Source organism: Podarcis pityusensis (assembly GCF_964106645.2).
Source record: "Podarcis pityusensis genome assembly, chromosome: 8".
Lineage (NCBI taxonomy): Eukaryota > Metazoa > Chordata > Lepidosauria > Squamata > Lacertidae > Podarcis > Podarcis pityusensis.
In genome coordinates, this window is record NC_138033.1 from 56,531,616 (window position 1) to 56,552,363 (window position 20,748).

A 20,748-nucleotide genomic window follows, 5' to 3' on the forward strand; every position below is an offset into this window, starting at 1 on the left:
TGAAGTTGATGAACTGAAATGTTTCCCAGGAACAAGAGTGACAAGACACATTTTACCATGATTGGTCTTTTATTTTAAGATGCCACTATTAACACATTAGTCATGTCAGTCTCCAACCTAGCTCTCCTTACAGATTTTATTAAATCAACAAATGTGCACAATGAAGAGCACAAATTTTTCTTCTAGTGGTAAAAAGCTCAATGCTCTACAGTCCTGACTAATGTGCAAATTAAGGCTGCCTCTAACATTACTTTGACACATCTTAAGGCCACTGGTATAAGATGCCTGCAAACCGCATGAAGAAAAAAGGGTTATACATATATTTTCTTGAAAATCCTTTGAGATTTGCTAGTTGGGTTGTAGGTCTAAAGATTGTTGAACAAGTTATGTTATAAGCAGCCTGTAGTGACAATATCTATTTGGGGGAGGAAGGAAAATTAGATACACATCATACATGCCAATCTCAGCCTCACTGCCCCTAAAAGGGCTAGAAGGAATCAGAACCAACTATTTACAAATTCCATATCCTAATGTATTTACAATAGAAACCAATGCATTTAAAAGTTTTAAATATAGTATTTTACTCTGCTATATTAGTTTACATAAACACAGATTACCTCTGGAAAGTATTTTTCCCACCTGCTCTTTACATTTTAAAAAAACCTACCCCTGGAAGGAAAATGTTAAAAGCTTTTAAAAGTAACCCAATGAAGAGCCTCAGATAGTAGACCGCTGAGGCTTTCGTTACCCACCAGGGTGGACTTCACTAACTGGAGTCCAGCCTTTTTAAGAGCGACTTCCAACCTGCAGTTAAAACATAGGTAAAATACGAAGAGTCTGAGCAATCCCATTGAGCAGATTTACTTGAGTCATTGCTACCATTTAACTCTTTACTAATCCAAGTCAAGAAGGAAAGCCACTGCTTTGCTGTTTGGCTCTCCATTACATTCCCTCTTCCTGCAGAAAGTGTTGAGTGCTTCTTCATTCACAGGAACTAAGTAGGTAGTGTCTTTTCCTCTTTGCTGAAAGGCTGAACCGAGCCAGGCTTCACCCATGACAGGCCAGACACCTGCATGCTTTTGCACTGTTGATCCTCTGCCTTCTTCTAGGAAGACGAAAGAGTGCCATTAAGATGAACTCAGTACTCTCAATTCAACATGAATGCCATTGTTTTGCAAGGGCTGCTTCACATCAGCCATACTTGAAAAGAAACCCCACGCACGCAACTGTACATGCACAATTCTGTTTCCTCATGCACCATGTTGCTGATTCTAAAAAAGATCTTGAGGGTGGGTTGGTTCAAAGGGGGCAGGGAGGGAGGGAGGCATAATTCGGCAAGAATCCCCATTCCCAGCATGTTAGCTTTGCCAGTATGTACAGGTCATGGGAATATGCCCAACCTGGCTGGCTTAGGTGAGTCAGGATGTGCCTTCCTACAAAAAAGCAACAGGCAGGTAAGTCTATAAAAAGAGAGACCCTTTCCCTCCTAGGCAAACCACACATCTTGGAGGGAGATGTTTGCAAGAGCATGTGATGAAAAATGTTAAGGCTTTGACTTAAAAGTAGCAGCATTCTGCAAACTTCCTTTGCTGCCACAGGAACAGCGGAGACTGAGCTCCACCTTCTCTCAAGTACATGTGAGCCACAGAGGAAGCAGTGGCAAAATGCTTCAATAGTTATTTCTCCCCCCCCCCCCCCCGTTTTAATGGTATGTTATTTTCATTGAATAGGGTTGGACATTGTCCAGGCCTATCATTGACCCTCCTTTGGGAGGAGCCTCAATCAGCTTCAGAGCAAGAAAAATGCTTTTAAATAAAGTAAGTAAAAATGTAGAAGTGTGACAAACTCCCTACAGATTTCACATATCAAAAAAATCCACATGCACCTCAAACACTGCCAGGAAGAGGGCAGTCTGGGCTCTTACCTGAACACGGTCTGATTATAATATGTGCATCCACCAGTCTGAATGGGTAAGTGAGTAGGGTCCAGCCTTTGAGGGTGGAAGCAGCTCTGCTGAGGGCTTTGGGAAATAAGACCTTCCCAGCCCCAGAGAGAATTCCAGAACTCTAAAGACATACATGTAACCCTAGCAATGATAAACATGAATGTTAATAACTTGACTGGTGGATGAGCCTATTTAAGAAGATGGGGTGGTGGCAGTATGGAGAGAAACTTTAGTCCAGATAAACTTCTGAATTCTAACCAGCAGAAGGGCTTCTAGGTGCAGAAGGTAGCAGAAAATGTGGTTTTTAAAAACCCCAGCATAGTACCCTTAACCAGTGTTATTTTTCTAGAAAAAGAGGTGCCGGAACTCACCATGAAAACCTCCCTTGTTCTCTTGAAATTGCGCCCACCTGAGGCGGGCTGGAACTGAGCCTTGGTGGGTTCTGGCTGAAAAAAAGCCCTGCCTTTATCGCAATAAACTTTGACACGCCAACTTGCTACTTTAAGGAAGATGTTTGTTTTTAAAAAGCTTGTTGATTTCTTCCTTCAGTCACTTCTACCTTACCCTATGAGATTAGCCAGCTCAGTACCGATCCCAGGAGTTAGGGGGCTCTTGAGCAAGATGCTCCTAGAAACTCCCTCCTCACCACTTCTGTTGCCACTTGCCTCTCTAAATCACAACCGTATCCAAGAGAGAAGAAAGAGTAAAGGCTTGTGGAGGTTACTGCACTCTTCCCCTAACCACTTGCTCACACAGAAGGAGCATGTGAAAAAGCCAGCAACAGCAAAGAGAACCAATAGGACAAGGAGACTCTAGGAGCTGGCAGGGGGCCTCTTTGAGGAACATGGGTCTTGGCAGTCACCCAACAATGCCAACCACCAACAGTGAGCCAAGCCACCCTGAAAAAAGTCTTCTGGGCAAAGGAGGTATGTGGGAGGATTAAGCTCCTCCTGGAGGAAAACCCAAACATGTCTAAAATGTTGCCAGCCTGCCAGCTAAACACAATTACCACTTCCCTCCCAAGTGCAGGATGTACTTTGTAGGGCCAGCACAACCTGATTTACAAGACACAACTAACTCTTTAGGACTACGATACTGCCAACATACGTCTGAGATGAGGTTTTATAGAAACATTTCATTTGCATAGAACTTTTTATCAGTTGTGCTTCATAGCAAATCAATATGTCTTGTTTTCAAATCCAACTACTTCGAGCAAGCTCAATCCCTCTTACGTACCTTCTGGGTCAACATCTTCTCTCTAGCTTCATCATGTATAGCTGGATTCCAGGGTGAAAAACTGTTAACACATAAGAAGAACATAAGCCTGTAACTGGTCTCCAAAATTGAAATAAAATGTCTCCATAGTATGACAGAAATTTGTTTTAAGAGACATGCAATAAGTCTGAAAGTAATACAAATGAAAATGGCCACTTTTCTATGGGACACCACAAGTATTTGTGCTTACTTACACACTTCGAACAACAAAATTGGCAAAGTAATTATTCACTCTACAGTAGCTTTCCCAGCCTGCTGCCCTCTAGACATTTTGGACTACAACTCCCATACTTCCTGACCACTGACAATGCTGGCTGGGGGTGATAGTAGTAGTATTAATCTAACACCATCTAGGAGGGTACCAGGTTGAGGAATGCTGCTAAACAGATAATCTCGGTAAATTTACTTCAGCTACAAAACGTATTCTATTTATGCTAAGAGGATTAATTTAAAACAGTATTTGAAGGTTGGGCTGCTGTGACGGTGAAGTCATCCCAGCTGAAAGGTGAAGGGAAAGAGAGAACACAGTTTGCAAGCAAGCACAACAAAAGAGTCTGGAATGCATTGCAGGCCCAGCAGCACTGGAGCCAGTGGCAAGGTGAAAGCACATGCAGCCATACAACAGAAGAGAGGTCAACATGTTGGAATAAAATAAGGTCTTAATTTTATTGATTGCAGATGTTGGGCGGTTTGATGTAGGCATTAGGTACGTCTCCCAAGATCAACCAGTCTGTCTGCTGGTTGATGGTAAAACGGTGTTGACTAAGGTTAAGGGTAACCCTGCAACGTGCATCGTATCCAGGCAACCTGCCAATATCACCAATGGACTATGGCCCATCCAATCCTGAGTGGAATATCTGAACATAAAATGACTCCCCAGGCTCCTTTAGGAGGATACCTGTGACAGCAGAGCAGGGGGACTCCCTACCCTCTGCCCACATGTACTAAGGATCCAACCAAATGCCTTTTCCACAAAGACGACGTGACAATTGCTATGAGGGAGGCAAAACTCATACACGGTTCCAATTGCTCTGCAATGAACATTCATCCCTGGCCCCAAATACACTGACCAATGTAATCCATAGCAAAGTCCAGGAAGGGTATACCTCCAAAAATTAAGGCAAATCTTACTCCCTGAAAAGGAGGGAGGGGAATCCAGTGCCGACTACTGCCTGGGCTCCGGCACAGTACGCTTTATATGCCCAGGGAGTAGGTAGGAAGGAAAAAGTTCCCTCTTGGCTCTGCTCCCAAGCCCTACCCCCTCATAATGCCTGTGATTGGCCACACAGGTGAGTTCTTGGGAATTGGCGCAGCAAGAGGAGGTGGAAGTGCCTTTTCCTGCCATGCCAAAGCCAAGGGAGGATGGGGACATCCTGCCGGGGCCACAGCAGAATTGCAACAGCCTCTCCCAGTGAGGCATGGCACGAACAGGTATTTGTTGCTTACGTGTTGCAGAAGTGAATAGGAGCACATTAACTTTCATTTTTTTGATGCACAAGTACCTTAAAAACTTTAGTTGCAGAGGTGTTTTGATCTTAAGACTTTATGCTGTTCTGAGAATGCTGATATGCCACATTACAACTGTAGTACAATTTCCTACCTAATTGCATAGGGATCCTCTATTTTTGGTGGATCAAATAAGTGACTGCTGCATAATTTCACACTGTCAACCACCTTACTCTTGAAAAGTTGAATATCCTTGTCATATCTAAGAGAGAAACCAAGACAAAAAAGGAGACACATTAGATGAAATCAGAACAGTCTTATCAATGCATGAAGAACAGAGATTTGTAATCTCCCTTTATCCACAGAGGATAACAGTGCCTTATTTTTTCGGAAAGCTTTAATATCAAGAGTTGGGCTAGCCACAATGCCAAGGCTAAGACAAGAGAAAGGCCCAGACAAAATGCCATTTCCACCCAACTGGCATAATTAGGCTAAACTGTGAGCCTCCTGTTCTGCAGCAAGCCTTCTCCAACCTGGTGTCCTCCAAATGTTTTGAACTATAACATTTATAATCTCCAGCTCTTATTTGTAGTCCAAGCTATCTGCAGGCACTAGGTTGAGGAAAGCTGCCACAGCCAATGCAAAATAGAGAAAGGTCACATACCTACAACCTCCCAGCTATCAACTATCAGGAAAGCACAAAGCTCTTTGCCCAAATGCATGATGTTAGTTACAGGGCAGGACACATTACATCACAAGTGCAGAGGAAGAATAAATTGCCATGTACCCACACCACACTAAAACTATCTTCCTATCCAGGTTGGCCCCTCACATATGTGTGCCTAAATGTCAGAAGCCAATTCTAGGAACTTGCAGCTAAAAAACAATTCTGGAACTGATGCATATAGGAAAATCCATGACATTTGGTAATATCCATGTACTTGTGAGAAAACCTGGAGAAGTTCTAGAAAGTTCAATCCTGATAGTAACTCACAGCACAGCAGCCTCAGGATTCAAAGGAATGGTTGTGTCAATCTTGTAGAAGACCCTTCGAGCGTACATCAGTATTTGCCATATGTGATTATGGTTTCGCCTTTAGGAGAAGCAGAAGAAAACCACAGCAGCACCTTTAGTGAAGCACCCAAACATAACTTCTGTTCAATATTTGCATTCTAGAACATCACACTAACCTCCACTTGGCAAATGCTCTTTTCACATCCAGTTCACCTGAGATGGGATCTACTAGCGGGTGGAAGATGGGCAGATCAAAAACCAAGCGCTGAAAGACAAAGGAGACTTTAAAACCAAGCTGATAACCAACCTTACAGATTAGCCGGTGGGCTATTAACCCCTTTGCATGCAGAACTAACCTTTTGCATTAAAAATGCTTCCCTCTTTGGTCAGTGGAGAGATTGTTATGTAGCTCAGCCAACTAACTAGTTACCAACCTAGAACAATATTCTATAACATTTTGATAACATGCAGCATGAAAGGGTGCCTATTCTTATATGCCACCTTTCAGAGTAAAGCCTTCCTAAGGCAGCTTAAAAAGTATACCTGAAGGAGCGTCTCTCACTGCAAGAAGCAAGGTTACAGAGGGCCTTCTCGGTGGTGGCACCCTCCCTGTGGAACACCCTCCCTGCAGATGTCAGGGAAATAAACAACTATAGTAGTACCTTGGGTTACGAACTTAATTCGTTCCAGAGATACGTTCTTAACCCGAAACTGTTCTTAACTTGAGGCACCACTTTATCTAATGGGGCTTCCCGCTGCCGCCACACGATTTCTGTGCTCATCCTGAGGTAAAGTTCTTAAGCCGAGGTACTACTTCTGGGTTAGCGGAGTCTGTAACCCGAAGTGTATGTAACCCGAGTGTTTGTAACCCAAGGTACCACCGTATCTGACTTAGAAGACATCTGAAAGCAGCCCTGTACTGGGAAGTTTTTAATGTTTGATATTTTCGTATGTTCTTATATATACTGTGAGCCACCCAGAGTGGCTGGGGAAATCCAGCCAAATGGGAGGGGTATGAATAATAAAATTATTTATTATTATTAAAAAGGAAAAAAAGCTTCATATACATAGCAGGGGAAATGTTGAGTGGAGCTGTATCCAAGCACAATACAGGAGATATTTCTACATATAACTAAATTCTGCAGTGGTTCCACAACTGCTTTTGAACAGCATGTTCTTAGAATTAGCCTCTGAAATGCACTTAGTGTTGCTGCTTTTGATGGCTTCAGCAAATGTGGTAGGTAGCTAGAGAAAAGACAGCTCTGGGCTGGCACTGTATTAATGAATTAAACGACATGGGTGAGCAGGGAGCAGAGATGTACCTTCAGAGAATGCAAGCCCTCAAAAGGCACAATTCTCCATGAGCACACTGAATTCCAGGTAGGTAAAGAGCCTGCCTCAGCTGCACCTTCTCTCCACCTCCCCAGTCCCCTGACAAAGCGATCAATCATCTGTCCTATGTGAATGAGTCTGTAATGCTTTACTAAACTAGTTTAATGTTTTGTGTTAAGGTATCACAAGAGGATTTGTATCCTGAAAGGTGGGATATAAAGGACTAAAATAAATGACTATTGCATTGCATTTCCTGGGAAACCAGAACTAAATCTAGTTTGTACATCACTTTTCAGCTACAATTTGTTCTCAATGCATCTTACAATTATATCCATAGAAAGGGGCAATACAATTAGGAATGGGGGGGCATGCATGGTAGTTGGTCAAAAAACTTTTTATTTTAATTTCTTGTGGATACCATTTGGCTAAGGGGTCACTTACCTAATCTAAAAGCATTTACAATTGGCTAAAATGTGCTGCTGGTGGATCATAGGGATGTGGATTGGCTTAGTGGAGGGGTGCGGGGAGCAAGTAACAGAGAATCAGGCTTCTTTTTATTCAGTGAAGCCCAGAACACTTAATTCATCATCATCATCTTTCAGAACACTTAGTAACAGAATCAAGCGGAGGAGCACAGAGCAACTCAAACAGACCGCAATATTTTTTTAATGCAGTGACACAGTTAAGAGACAAACTTTGTTGACCATGCACACTCCTAGTAGATACCATGTTAAATATTTAAATGCCTTTTAAATTTAAGCACTGTTAATTTCTCTTTAAAGCTTAAAGTAGCCTCTACCACTGTGTTCTGCCAAAAGCTGCTCTGCCCATTGCCATAAAAACATCCACGCTTGGCTGACTCTCTTGCCTTTTGAGATCTGCCAGAGCCAACAGAGGTAACTGAAGTTGGTAAACAAGAACGTTCCGCTGTTTAATCCAAGAAGTCTGATTTTAAAAGCAGATCTCCGAAAGCAATAAAAACATAACTGTGCACAGCAGATGTGGCCAGATCATTTAACTAAGAGAACAAAGCTATGGCAGGCAGATGTTTCTACAGATAACTAAATCTCATAGCTGAATCTGAAACAATCTCACTTGCTAGGAACAGAGACTTGGTACAACCAGAGAAGAAAGAAATTGCCCTCTGCTGACAATAAATGGAAGCTTTAGAGTTGGCGTCATATGAATAGCTAAGAGAAGGTTCAAATCTCTCCTGCCACAAATGCACTAGGTGCCCTTAGGCAAACTATTACAGGGTGAGTCCTTTAAAAGAGGCCTCATGGATACAGAGTACACATGTTCCACAGGGCCTCTTTTAAAAGACTCGCCTTGCATATGTATTTTATCAGCCACCCCATTCTCCTTAAAAGATTTTAATACTGATTTTAAAATTGTTGTAACCTTCCCTAAGACCTTATGGTGAATGCAGAGTAAAAAAAACCCAAACCCTTAAATAATAATAGCTGTCACCAGCAATATGGAGATATACTGATCTACCTTAAAGGCTGCAATAATAATAATATATTTGAAGCACTCCTGAATGTTTTAAAAGAGCTCTATAAATGCAAAGTATTTATTATGCAAACCAGAATTGCCTGTTCCGCCATGGTCTAGCTTGCTGAGCAAAGTCCTGTACTGGAAGAGAAACATCACATGCCCCACAGCCATCTAAGTAAGTCCACAAATGATGAACGTTTCAGCCTACTGATACTTACCGGGCAGTCACCATCTGGGTAGTTGTCAGGGATGTAGACTGTAAATTTAAACACACCATCCTGGTACAACCCGTGCCTTATGAATATTACTCCAAACCACACTGCAAAAGAAAAAAAGAAAGATGATGAGATGTAAAAAATAAATAGCTTTGCTATAGGAAGAAAACCCGAAATATATACTTACTTAATGCTGATTGGTAAGAAGGTTGCACATAGACACCTGGCAGCTTCTGCTTCACAACCAACGTGCTGTAAAGAAACATAATCCATCTAGTTAGGTTTAAAGTGGCATACACAAACCCCTACTCAAAGCCTCTCAATTAGAGTACACAGTGAATTTTCCCATGATCTTTTTACTTAAACAGCTAAGGATGTTTCTTCCTCACCACCAAAAACGTTCAGAAGCCAGTCAGCCTACCTGCAACAGGAAGACACTGACTTGAAAGCCTCTCCCCTTCCACATGTGCACAGCCAAAGTGCACTCCAATTTATCTAGAGGAGTTGCCTGTGAATCTCAGGACTGGATGTTTCCCCATTGCCCTGAACCAGCAGGCAGTACAAGTCAAGGCTTTGCAAAAAGGTTATTTCTGACATCAGAGAAGCCGAATCAATGCCAGCCACACTCAACCCACTTGCAAGAGCAACAGAAATGCACTTTAAATATCAGACAGGCCTTTGCAAGCTTGTAATAAACCAAAACAGTCAGCCAGCTATTTTATTGGCTTCAGGGACTCACTTGGACAGAGTAAAAGACAGGCACAGAAATGGAAGCAGGCATCAAGACAGAAGCCAGCAATGAGAACAAACCATAAATGCAAGTGTGGGAAGGGGGCAGGGCTATGGTTTCTGAAGGCAGGCAATACAGCAACCTTGATGAAGCTAAGCAGGTCTGAATCTGGTCAGCATCTGAAAGGGAGACTGGGAATCTCCATATATGCCACATGGAGTTCTATGATAGAATGAAGGCGGGGTATAAATGCAACAAAGCAAGCATACTCCATAAGGCTAAAGTCAATCTCTCTTTCCATCACTCAGATACACAAAGAAGCTTCCTAGTGGATGAGGCTTTTGATGTAACTGATGCATTTGGTGAGGGGTATATTGGACAATTTAATTTCTGTCCCTGCAGATTTTATTTGTAAACAAAGTGCATTTGTTTCAATCTTATTTGATTTTGGTTTAGACTATGTATGTCTCTACCCTGTGACCTTCAGGTAAAGGGTAGATACATAAAACTGCTTTCTAGTCCTGCCTGCAGCACACTGAATGAAGTTATAGGAACAGCGACAATGAATGCATCAGATAAGTAAAACAGAAGCTTGTCCCTTTGTGCTCTCCTTGGCTGCTACAGACAAAGTTCACACATGTTTGGAGGATGACTTTTGATCATTTTCCCCCACAGTTTCTGGTATACATTACATAACATGACCAGATTACAGTCCTAAGGGAAGAGATCCAAGCCTTCACTTCTGCTGAAAGACAACTGCGAAAACAAGAGAGTTGTGTTCCCAACACCACAGCATTAATGAATGGAATTTTACCCAGCCATCCTATGACAGTAAAGCGATGGCCATGGCGGCATTTTGCCAAGTGTGTCTCAAATAAGCTTTCATCAACAAGCTTTTCAGTAGCTGAAGCATGCAAGCCTGTTTACTTGAACAAAGCCTGCCCACAGAACAATAATGAGCCCCGTCACCAGCTGTGCCCCCAGCAAAGCCTGAATCACAGAAAATGATTTAAACTCTGCAAGCTTATAACACTCATTTTCTGTTCCTGGTTCAGGTTCTACAGCCGCATGAGGAAAGTACTCTCGTTTACTAAGCTGGCTTGTCTCCCCTTCTAAAGGCAGGCTCACAACTATAGCCACTAGACTTGGCAATTTTTGCAAAGGAGATCCACATGCGAGCTGTACAATTTATGAAAGGGCTCCACACATTCAGCTGTAAGCCAGCAAGGCAGAAGGCAGCCTTAATCCAACTTGCCCTTTTGCTATGTCCCAGCTTACAACAGACATCTTTACAAGAGCAAAAGCTACTACAGGATAACAAGAGTTCACACACAGTGGAAGAGAGAATCGCACAGATCCACTCTTATTCATATAGTGCTGTCCCTCTCATGTATTGAAATACACTGCTATTAACGCCATCTCTTTTTCAACAATTTTGCTAATGAACTACCAGTTATGATGTGCAGCTGGGCCAGATAAAAGGAGACTTTGGTGACATAATACGTCTATGTGAGTGCTTTGCACATAGCAATGTATTGTTCTCCACTGAGAGGCCCCTGTAGTGAGTGCCTGGGCCCCTACTGCCAGGGGCAAGTTTTGCACTCCTTGAACTGTGCCCTACTTTGTGGCCTGTTGACTTAGTCCCATAGAACTGAATGAGAATCATCCAGGTAAATCCTATGTGGCATAGTGTTACCCCTTCATTTGCCTAGTCCCACTCCATATCCCTTGGGCACAATGCAGTGTGAAAAAGACTGGAATGGACCTAATGACTTTTTTAAAGCAACTTGCTCTAATAAAGACAGCAGCACAAACGGTTCCCCAAACCTTGAAGAATGGAAGGGAATTTGCATTCTATTAAGCCAGCACATTTGGTTACTTTGTGACGATAGACTGCTCTGCCTACTTTTCTTTTAGCAAATGTTTTGTGCCACTGGGGAAGTGGTAATTCTGTATTGATTTGTTTTGGATGTTTTATGTGATGCCAATAAAAGGTTTGATGATGATGATTTGGTTACTTTGCTTCAGGCGCTCCTTCTGTTTCCACAGGCTTTTTCTGACCTATAGCTCAACCTTTGGCTACTGTGTATCACTACCGATACTAAGTATGTTTACACTGCTTTATGAATGTGTTACTTTCACCACCTAGATACTTTGTTTATTGTGCGGTATATTGAGTCTATAAATAACTAGCCTCAAAAGATACTACATATTAACAATTGGCCAATTGCAGCTCTCCACACTTTCAAGGAGCATTTGAAAACAAATGTCACATAATTCCAGCTGCTCAAAGAATCCCTCTTCAGCTCCTGCACAGAAGATCAACCCTCAGGAAACTGCCTCACTTCACTTGCCACCAAAGTGAATGCAGCATGCAAAACCAGCTAACACATTGTTTATTTTAAACATTGCTTTTTGGCCTCAACAGACTATTATAATGAAAAATAAGCATTGATAAGGAATTTCTGAACCGAAAACACACACAAAAACGTACAATTCTGCCAGGAGAGAGTATTCTAGGTAGAAAGGTCCATAGGAGGCATGTGTCCCATTTGTAGACTGCGCTGAAAGGGCGGGTGAAGCAGGCTTGGTCATTGGCACAGCATTTTTGGGAATCGAAGGCAGCTGCTTTTTTTGAGTGGTGCGTGGAGGACTGTTCTTCAGCTCGCCAACCAGAGCCTTTTCTTCTGTTTCAGATCTCTGTTAGAAAATGTAAAACATGCGGGGGGGGGGGGGTAATTGTTCCAGTTGTATCCAATGGTCAGCACTCCAATTCATATTCACTAACACTCCAGTTTGGGTACTGAACAGAAGACTTAAAAGATATCCTGCCAGTCCAAACAGTTATGATATATCCAATTGCTTAGTTGAATTTGGCAATTATATAAAATTGGCTACTGTCAACTTTGGAACTGGCTGAGATCTGGCCACAAGTTAAGAAACACACCCAAGTATGCTTTTAAAATGGTCCACATATATATTTGCCTCACCAGATGATCTGTTTAAACTACTATCCAAAATCTCTTGTGAGCAATCCCCACTTTTGGAGAAAATGTAATCAGAAAGGTCACCCTGAGAAGGCCTGTGATTATAGTTCAACTGAAACATTAAGCTGAGCTTTCTTGCATTCAAGTTTCCTTTCTAGTGGATCCCATGATGGTAATTTTTAATCCACATCAGGTTTCCGATTAGCATATATTATTTAAAGATCCTTTGGATACTCTTTCAGAATATAATAAAACCCAAGGGGGAGGGGAGAGAGTCATATAGCACACATTTCATCAACTCAAAATGGCCTGCCTTGCAGTCAGCCACACCCCACCTTGCGTGTAGAACTTGTAGACATGCTCCAGAAAGGGTTCATAACGTGTATTCCGAGTAGAGGGTGGTAAATCTGCTATGCCACCCAGATAGCCAGCTTTCTGGGATTAGCTTCTGCCCTAGAAACAAAAAAGTGAAGTTACCAAATCAGTGTCCTGTTGGTCATATTGTGATTCCACCCAAATATTAAGAGACACCCCAAACATGTTATACAACCTAAACCACTTGTCAATAGTCTCTACATACCCTCCCAATTCTCTTTCAAGATTGCAGCACGGTTTCATGGCCACTGAACAGGTTGTTTTACCTGTGATATTTTACTGGAGCTGAGCGAGAGGACTAGCACGGTATCTATCTTTGTGAAGCACTCGAGAATATTTTGTTAAAAACGAGTAGGACCTAATCAGGTAACCTCACCTTTGTTTTCACAGACAGCACCAAGTATGCCACAGCCCTTCCCAAGCTATCCAGATAAAACCCGTATAACCAAGGGCTTTTTAGCTGCTATCATGAGTCAAACCATCAGCAAAGCTCTGGCAGAGAAAGGAACTTCTAGTTGTTTTAGTTGTTGGTGCTGGTGTTGGTGTTGTTATGTGTGCAATTTCAGCATTCAAGTTATACAATTTTGCTCAGGGTCACTCACATAGTTCGATTCTCAGATATATGAAGTATGTATTTATTGCACTCAGCTGGGCTTCCACAAGGCAGCACAGGGCGTTACCTTAGGAAACACATATTTCCAAACCATTGTTTGGCAAGATGACAAAAATGCAGGAGTGGAGCACTTGAAAGGGAAGATCAGAAGCCACAGGAACAGGGGGTGCAGCCTGCCCCCCCTACTTATTCCTGGTTTAAGAACATGGAAGGAGGGAGAGAGGGAGTCAAATGATGTGCAGCAGTCTCGAAAAGCAACACTGGCAGATCAGATATAGCAGGTGGGGAAGAGTTAAAGACCACCCCCTCTCACAAATGCCCCACATCGCATTATGGTGTGGACTCAGGAACCTCGTGTTTTAACTGCAACATGTAGTCGCATCCTCAGGAAAACAAGCAGTAGAGGCCAAGTAGCATTTTTATTGTCAGTGGGAACAACTCATGTATCATTGCATGAAACTTCTCCCTTAATAGATTATCAAAGTAATCTACTACAGTATACTATGACTCACTGCAACTCAGGCTTCAAAGGAACAGTAAAAGACACAAGTGTCACCTTATTGTACATCTCTTTCTAGTCCCATCTAATAGACCCATGGTTACTTGAAGGGTTTTAGGACAAATTCATTGCGCTCATTAGAAAGTAAGAATGGTGTAGATGTTACCACTCTTCTAACTTCCTAAATAGTTAGCATTAGGAAAATGAGATTTCAGCATCTGAATATAGCATGTCCTGCCATTGTTGTATGCTACTCTTCTAGTAATCTTCTGTATCTTTAATTAAGAAGTATACTTAGAAGATAAACCTATTACATCAGCACTTGGAGTTAACATTTCCTGGGTCACAGAGCTCACAGAGCAGATGAGGCCTCACATACATGAGCCAATCTTGTTGGAACTGAGTATTCTTTATGTTGTTTGAGCAAGTTGGCCCACTGTACTTATTGTTGTTGATACACACCCCATGCTGAACTAAAGTTTTGTGTTGATCAACCATTAATGTCATGCTTTCAAGACAGTCACCAAACAACAAAGGCAATTTCAGATACCCCCTTCTTAAAATATATCCCAGCTGATATGCTAATGCGTTTGTATCCCATGAAGCCTTTTCTATGGAAAAAACTATATTCTTACCACAACAGTTCATACATCTCTAATGAAAACTCCAATATAATTTTGATTTGATCAGCTAATAGGTGTGGAACCCAGTTTCCCCATTTCCCAGGGGAAGCAGCAGCGAGAGCACAGTGCTAATCCTAATCTATATATCAACACCAAGGTGAATTGTTAAAAATGTAAATGCTAAGTTATTCATAACTGATGAGGCATATATACATGTCAATCCTAAAGCTGATCTCTAAACTGAATACAGTATGCCTCTACCAGATACATTACAGAAGGTTTTTGTATGCAAATGCAGAAGAACCAATTTGATCACTTCTCAACAAAATCTTTTTTTGTTTTATAGCCCACTTTTTAAAGGAAATCTTCTACAAAAGCAGCTTGCATCAGGTTTAAAATATACATCCACACCATAAACAGCTACTCAAAATGCACAACCAAACATTAACAACAGAATCATTGTGAGTAAAAGGACCACAATAAAATTATCCACATTCCAATAAGCAGGTATTCTCCGATACCATGTTTAAAGCTTGGAAAGTTACACAGGATGCGGTCTCTAGCCTCTTCAGGAATTGAATTCCATAAGTTTAGGACCACCATTGAAAAGGTCCAGTTCAGAGTTTCTGCCAGCCTGTTTGCCTTCACCAGCAGACACTGAATGTATATCTCAACATATGAGCAGCAGTGCAGGGGTTTAGGCAGTCCTTCAAGAAACCCAGCCTCAGCTGATGGAGGGCTTTAAAGGTCACAACCAGGACTTTGGACTGGGCCTAGAAATACACTGGCAACGAGTGCAACAGATACAAAAATCAGTGTCACATGTTCTGGCCACCTGTCACCCACCAAAAACTAGGCAGTCATATTTGGTACTAGCTGAAGTTTCCAAACTTGAAAGGCAGCCCCACAAAAAGCATGTTAAAGCCATCCAATCTGCATTTAACAAGGGCAGGGAAAACAGAGGTGAGATCATATAAACAAATTTCTTACACACCTTGTCATGCAAGAGCATTCAACACTACAGGATCTTAAGAGTAGAAATGATGACCACTCCCATACCCTGGATGCTTCCGAAATGGCTGAGAGACCAGATCTCCATGTGCTTTTACATTTTGTACTCTCATTAGTACACCCAATCTTATCATTTTGATGCTAAACCTAGTAAGCTAATTGGCTAAATAATATCTCCCTCCCCAAAGGGACAATAGATTGTTTCAATAGGTTTCCATCACTACATCCTGTTTTATGTGGCTTTATTCCACCACAAAAGCTCTGTGGTTTACAAGATGACCTTAACTACTTCTCCCTTTCTTAAAGCATTAGAACTCATGGCCATCAAGTGAAACTGAATGTTCAGGCCAGATAAAATAAACTATGCACGGTGTGAAGAAGTACTAACTGTGGAACTCATTCCCACAGGAGGCAATGGCGGCCACCAACTTGGATGGTTTTAAAAGAGGATTTGGCAAATTTATAGAGGATAAGGCTATCAATGGCTACTAGCCATGATAGCTTTGCTCAACCTTCTCTGTCAGAGACAGTATGCCTCTGAATATCAGTTGCTGGGAATCACAGGTGGGCAGAGAGCTGTTCCACTCAGGTCCTGCTTGCAGGTTGCCCATAGGCATCAGGTTGGCCACTGTGAGAACAGAATGCCGGTCTAAATGGGCTGTTGACCTGATCCAGCAAGCTCTTCTTAACTACCATCAGTCCCAGTCAGCACCATTCCCAGTTAACACAAGTTAGCCAAGAGTATAGCTAATTTCGCATTTCTGCAAAAAGAAGGAACACAGCTTAGAAAATGATTTTGAGCTCAGAGTTGGCAATCCTCTGCTAGATCTGTTATAAAACAGAAAAGTCTGTACAGTAACCTGACTTTAGCATCCACTGCTTTTTCTCAATCCTGGAATAAAGTATACAATACTTCCAAGGGAATCTCAACAAGCTCCAGATATATATGCTGCTCTCAAGCTACTGTCTCATGTTCTATAATATGCAACAAGTTAAACTCAGTAATATAGTCAAAGGAGGTTGACAAGCTCTTGAACACTAGCACTCAACAACTTCCACTTTTATTTCAAGTGTTCTCTTATAGATTGCAGCCCTTAACTCACCCTTTTATGTTCTTAAGCCTCAGTGATTTTGAGGGAAGTTACAAGAACCCAGTTAGGTTCAAGGATGGAGCAGATTTAGAATAAAAAAAATGGGGGGGGGGAGGAATTCTCCCAACCAGTACTTACCAAGAATTTCACAAAACAATCTGTTTTGAAATTTCTATACAGGGTTTAAACCACTACTATCCCCTCAAGAGGCAGAAATTGTTTTGTTTCTGCCACTGGGTGATTAAAACAATACCAAATGAATATCCAGCTGTATCCTCCTCCTTAGGTCTATTAATTATCCAACCTGTTATCATAGATCTGCATGCGCACGCACACACACACACCAATACAGCTATAATTCATATAGCTAGCCATGCCATATATGAACTACAACTAAAGGAACACCGTATGTGTGCTTCCCATGGCACTAGCTTAAGGTTTTAATGCTAAACGAGTGTGTGTGAAGCAGTTCCTGAACAAATAAATATGGTTACCCAAAAGCGCATATACTAACAATACTCTTTCCCTGCATGGACCATACAGCAAATTAACTGTGCACATGTTTTAAACAGACAGCTGAAGGGCAAACTCTTGCTAAGGGCACTGTATGTTTCACAGGAGAAGGAAGGGGAACTAACAAGCACACCCAACCATGAAACACCTTGGATTCTGAACAATGCAGTCAGTATTTGCTGTTGTACAGTCTCTCTTCATTTCAGAGGGACTTGAGCAGGGCTCATAATACATCCCCAAAAAATTAATAGCAGATTCTCCAGTGTTTTCCCCTCTCTGTCCTGTATTCATGATCCACTTCTTTGTACATTTTAGCAAGTTTTATTCATGACCCCCACTATGGCTCTCCTTTCCTTTCCTCTGAGTTTATATATACTCTTCGCAAGCCATCTTCAAAGAGGCATGAGCTCACCTTATGAGCATGCAACATAAAAATAGGCTAGTTGAGAAATAGCAACAGGTTAAACTCGTCTGCCAGGTCCATTGAAATGCTGTCACACCTCCCCACCCCAGTGCCTCTTAATAATCTCCTATAGCAACCCTTCTTATATGTCAGATTCTGGACACCTATATTTGTCCACCTAACTGATTTGGTTGCAATATGCAAGGGTATGCACCAAGGCAGATGAACTCCCTAATGATGAAGAGAGGAGCCGAAATAGGTCAGATGAAATGGTGCTGCCTAAACATTTAGTTCAACCATTTCACAGGCAGATAAACCCCAGAGAGCTGAGGGGAGAAAACGAGAACAAAATAAGCAAAAAAACGGTGGGGTGAGAAAGCTTACAGTTAAAAAACCACATACATCTTTGAGAGCAGGCTTAGTGGTAGGGATCTCTTTATTTCAACCCAGACTGTGTTACCAATATACTCAACTGACTTAATTTACTTACTGATTGGGTGGCTGGAAGAAACCAGAGGTCTACCTCATCCAACACAGCAGCCAGCCAGGTGCTTATGTGAAGCCCACACAGGTGCACCCTTGATCAGCAAGGAAACAACACAACCTCCCAAGAGGCATTCACAGAGAATTAGAACAGTACTCTTAGGAACAATAGCTCTTTGTGTAAAAGCCACAGAATGGGTGGCAGATACAAAGCAGCACAGAATTTGAAGCTCACATCTATCTTCACTCACCAGAAGTGAGGTTCTCCAACATAGGCCACATAAATCCAACAACCTAAGTCCCTAACCCAGCTAACTTCCTAGCTACCTTTTCTTCAACATGTTGTCTCTCCATCATTTGGAGAGCATTCCTGTACCCAGTCATATTACAACCCAGCATTCAACACAGACCTTTACCCTACTAACCCCTAAACCAGAAATGAACTCTCCATTTCTCCCTTATGAGGTGACTCTCCTCACCCTCCAGAAATAACCATTCCCCAGCAATGTTGTTTACACACAACCCCTTTACCTCCAATTCCTTCTCCACCTAAGCCTCACCAGCTGCCAGAAGCAGAGCTTCCATCCCCAGAGGGAGACACTACTGTACTTTACTCAGACCCCTTCTACTCATGAGTCACTCACCCCATTTAACTTCCCAGAAATGCAACACCTTTTGGACCAAAACTCATCTTGCACCTCTAACCCCACCCCTCCACCTCCATCACCCAGCTGGTGGATACCTGCTCTTTTGGCTCGCAAGGAAATCCACTGGTCCATCAAGTGCTCCTCACCAACATCTTTTCCAATTCCACAAAGGAGGCACCATTCAGGTACATTTGGCTTCAAATGACTAGCCTCTTCTCACCTTCTTTCCCTTGCTCTGAATATGTCACATTTTGTTTTGTGCCAGCCTCTCATGTCTATAAGCTGTCTTTTGGGGTGGGGGGGGGGGGGGAAGAGATGTAGAAGGTTTCACCAACTGAAGTTCAAATACTACTATTAATAAGAGAAATAGTAACAAGAGGTAAAATTAAAAAGTATTGCATCTAAGTTAATTTTTTCTCATTGAGATATATAAAAAAAAATTCACCTTATACTCTAGCATACCACTTTTAAAAGGCAGGCTTGCCACTGTGAGCCAGGATCTTGACAAGCAAACACTTACTCACCTGCTTACCTTTCTTCCATTGTGTTAATTTTAATCAAGCCAGGGAAGCTTCACCTGCTGAGCCACTTGTCAAAATGACGAGCCAAGGCTGGTACCCTGAATGGCCCTGCACCTTTGTACCAGCAGTATGGCAACCAAGTCCTCAACAAATGAAGCCCCCCCCCCCCCGCGCCTCACAGGGAGAGAGAGAGATGAAAAAGAGCATCACCCACTTTTTAAAGAAAAGTGGCTTTGCTCCTGCGAGCCACCAGCATGTCAAGCAGAAGTTCAGCAGGTGAAGTTTTATTTTTTAGTTACTCTTTTGCCAGGAAAGGAGGGGGCAAGACTTTGAACTTCTGCTTGTTAAGCTGCTAGCTCAAAAGGCACAGGAAAGGAAGGGATAACACGGGCGCCTTTGCATATGTGCCTTCCAGCTAGCAGAAGTTCAGCAGGTGAACGTCCGTCCGTCCCCCGCCACACCTAATTTCCAATCCCCTCGCTGGCAATTTGGGAGGGATGGAGGGGGAAGGCTCTACCTGCTGGACTTCGGCTTGTCAAGGTGCTGCTGGCTCAAAGTGCAGGCGCCAGGCCAGGTGGACCGAGAGGCACCACGGAACCATTTCCCTCCTCCCTCCTCCAAGGCAACAGCCCTGCCAGGTGAGACCCGTCATACCTGCCTCGGGAGCCCCAGAACCTCTTGGGCACCCACCTTCTTTCCCCTCCATCCCCACCCCCGTTCGCCGTCCCCTCCCCACTCAGCAGACCTTCAGCTTCGAAGGCGGAAACCTCCCGCGCCCGCCACCGCCCTCGAGCGCAGGCCGGGCTGTCAGCTCGAACAAACGCGTTCCTGAGGGAGAGGAAGGAGGACGGGCGGGGGGAGAGAAATCTGGTCCTCCTCAGCCACCGTTGCAAAGGCCGCACCGGGCAGTGCACATGCGCACTCCTCGCCCTCGCGCCCATCCTTCCACCGACTTCACGGCGGGCGGGCCGCGACTCCAGGTAACACAAGAACACCTCGCCACGCGCACCCCCTGCCTTCCGCCAGCTCACCGCGATCGGCTCGCCTGCCCCAGCCGCTGCTCCTCCTCCCAGCTTGCACCCATCGGGGCTAGGTACTCATCCTTTTGGCCGCGGATTTCCGGCGGAGGTTGGGCACTCTCATTGGTCCGCGCGCGGGCCAATCAGAGGACAAGCCCCTCCCCGCCATCCTTTTGTGACTACCATAGTAACGCCTCGACGCCCCCTTGTGAGGCGAAGAGGGAAACGTGAAGCCGCCTCGGCCTGTTGTTAAGAGGCGACGCCCGGCGACGCCCAGTGCGTGGATCCGGATTGGACAGCGGACCTGTCCACTTCGAAGGGAGGCGGGCGGGAAAAAGAGGTGGGAGCGTTCAGGATTGACGGTCCGGACAGCCAATTTCTGAACGCAGATTGGTTGGCGGGCGCGGGATCTACCAATGGGCAAATGCGCGACGGGAGGAGAAAGGCACTCATTGGTGACGCAGGAGAGGGTGGGACTAGGGAGTCGTGAGGCGGGGCCTGAAGTGTAG

General features: G+C 43.4%; 1 protein-coding gene and 1 long non-coding RNA gene across 8 annotated transcripts; one reads left to right on the forward strand and one right to left on the reverse strand.

The window, feature by feature from the left end:
- Nucleotides 1-50: 50 nt before the first annotated feature.
- On the reverse strand, nt 51-20,430 carry AKTIP (AKT interacting protein). 7 transcript variants are annotated; one of them, XM_081015364.1, is made up of 11 exons: nt 20,252-20,430; nt 12,777-12,894; nt 11,949-12,154; nt 8,912-8,976; nt 8,728-8,828; nt 5,857-5,945; nt 5,661-5,759; nt 4,821-4,928; nt 3,182-3,242; nt 1,925-2,086; nt 51-1,102 (listed from the first exon to the last, which is right to left on the reverse strand). In XM_081015364.1, the coding sequence occupies exons 2-10, from the start codon at nt 12,816-12,818 to the stop codon at nt 1,940-1,942; spliced, it is 918 nt and encodes a 305-aa protein (XP_080871490.1). In that variant the 5' UTR covers nt 12,819-12,894; nt 20,252-20,430; the 3' UTR covers nt 51-1,102; nt 1,925-1,939. The 7 variants fall into 7 exon arrangements, with proteins under 7 accessions (XP_080871490.1, XP_080871489.1, XP_080871491.1 ...); XM_081015363.1 differs by having other exon boundaries at nt 51-1,105; XM_081015365.1 differs by lacking the exon at nt 20,252-20,430 and adding an exon at nt 19,966-20,118 and having other exon boundaries at nt 51-1,105.
- Nucleotides 12,901-14,915, forward strand: LOC308482344. The gene is made up of 2 exons (XR_013989238.1): nt 12,901-14,625; nt 14,780-14,915. It is a non-coding gene; the product is annotated as an uncharacterized lncRNA (long non-coding RNA).
- Nucleotides 20,431-20,748: the final 318 nt, after the last annotated feature.

Coding starts and splice junctions, on each gene's coding strand:
- AKTIP (XM_081015364.1), bottom strand. CDS start 12,818: ATGAACCCTTTCTGGAGCATGTCTACAAGTTCTACACGCAAG. Junction 5,946..8,727: donor ACCCAGATGGTGACTGCCCG/GTAAGTATCAGT, acceptor TTTGTCTTTCAG/CGCTTGGTTTTTGATCTGCC. Junction 3,243..4,820: donor GAGGATCCCTATGCAATTAG/GTAGGAAATTGT, acceptor ATGTGTTAACAG/TTTTTCACCCTGGAATCCAG.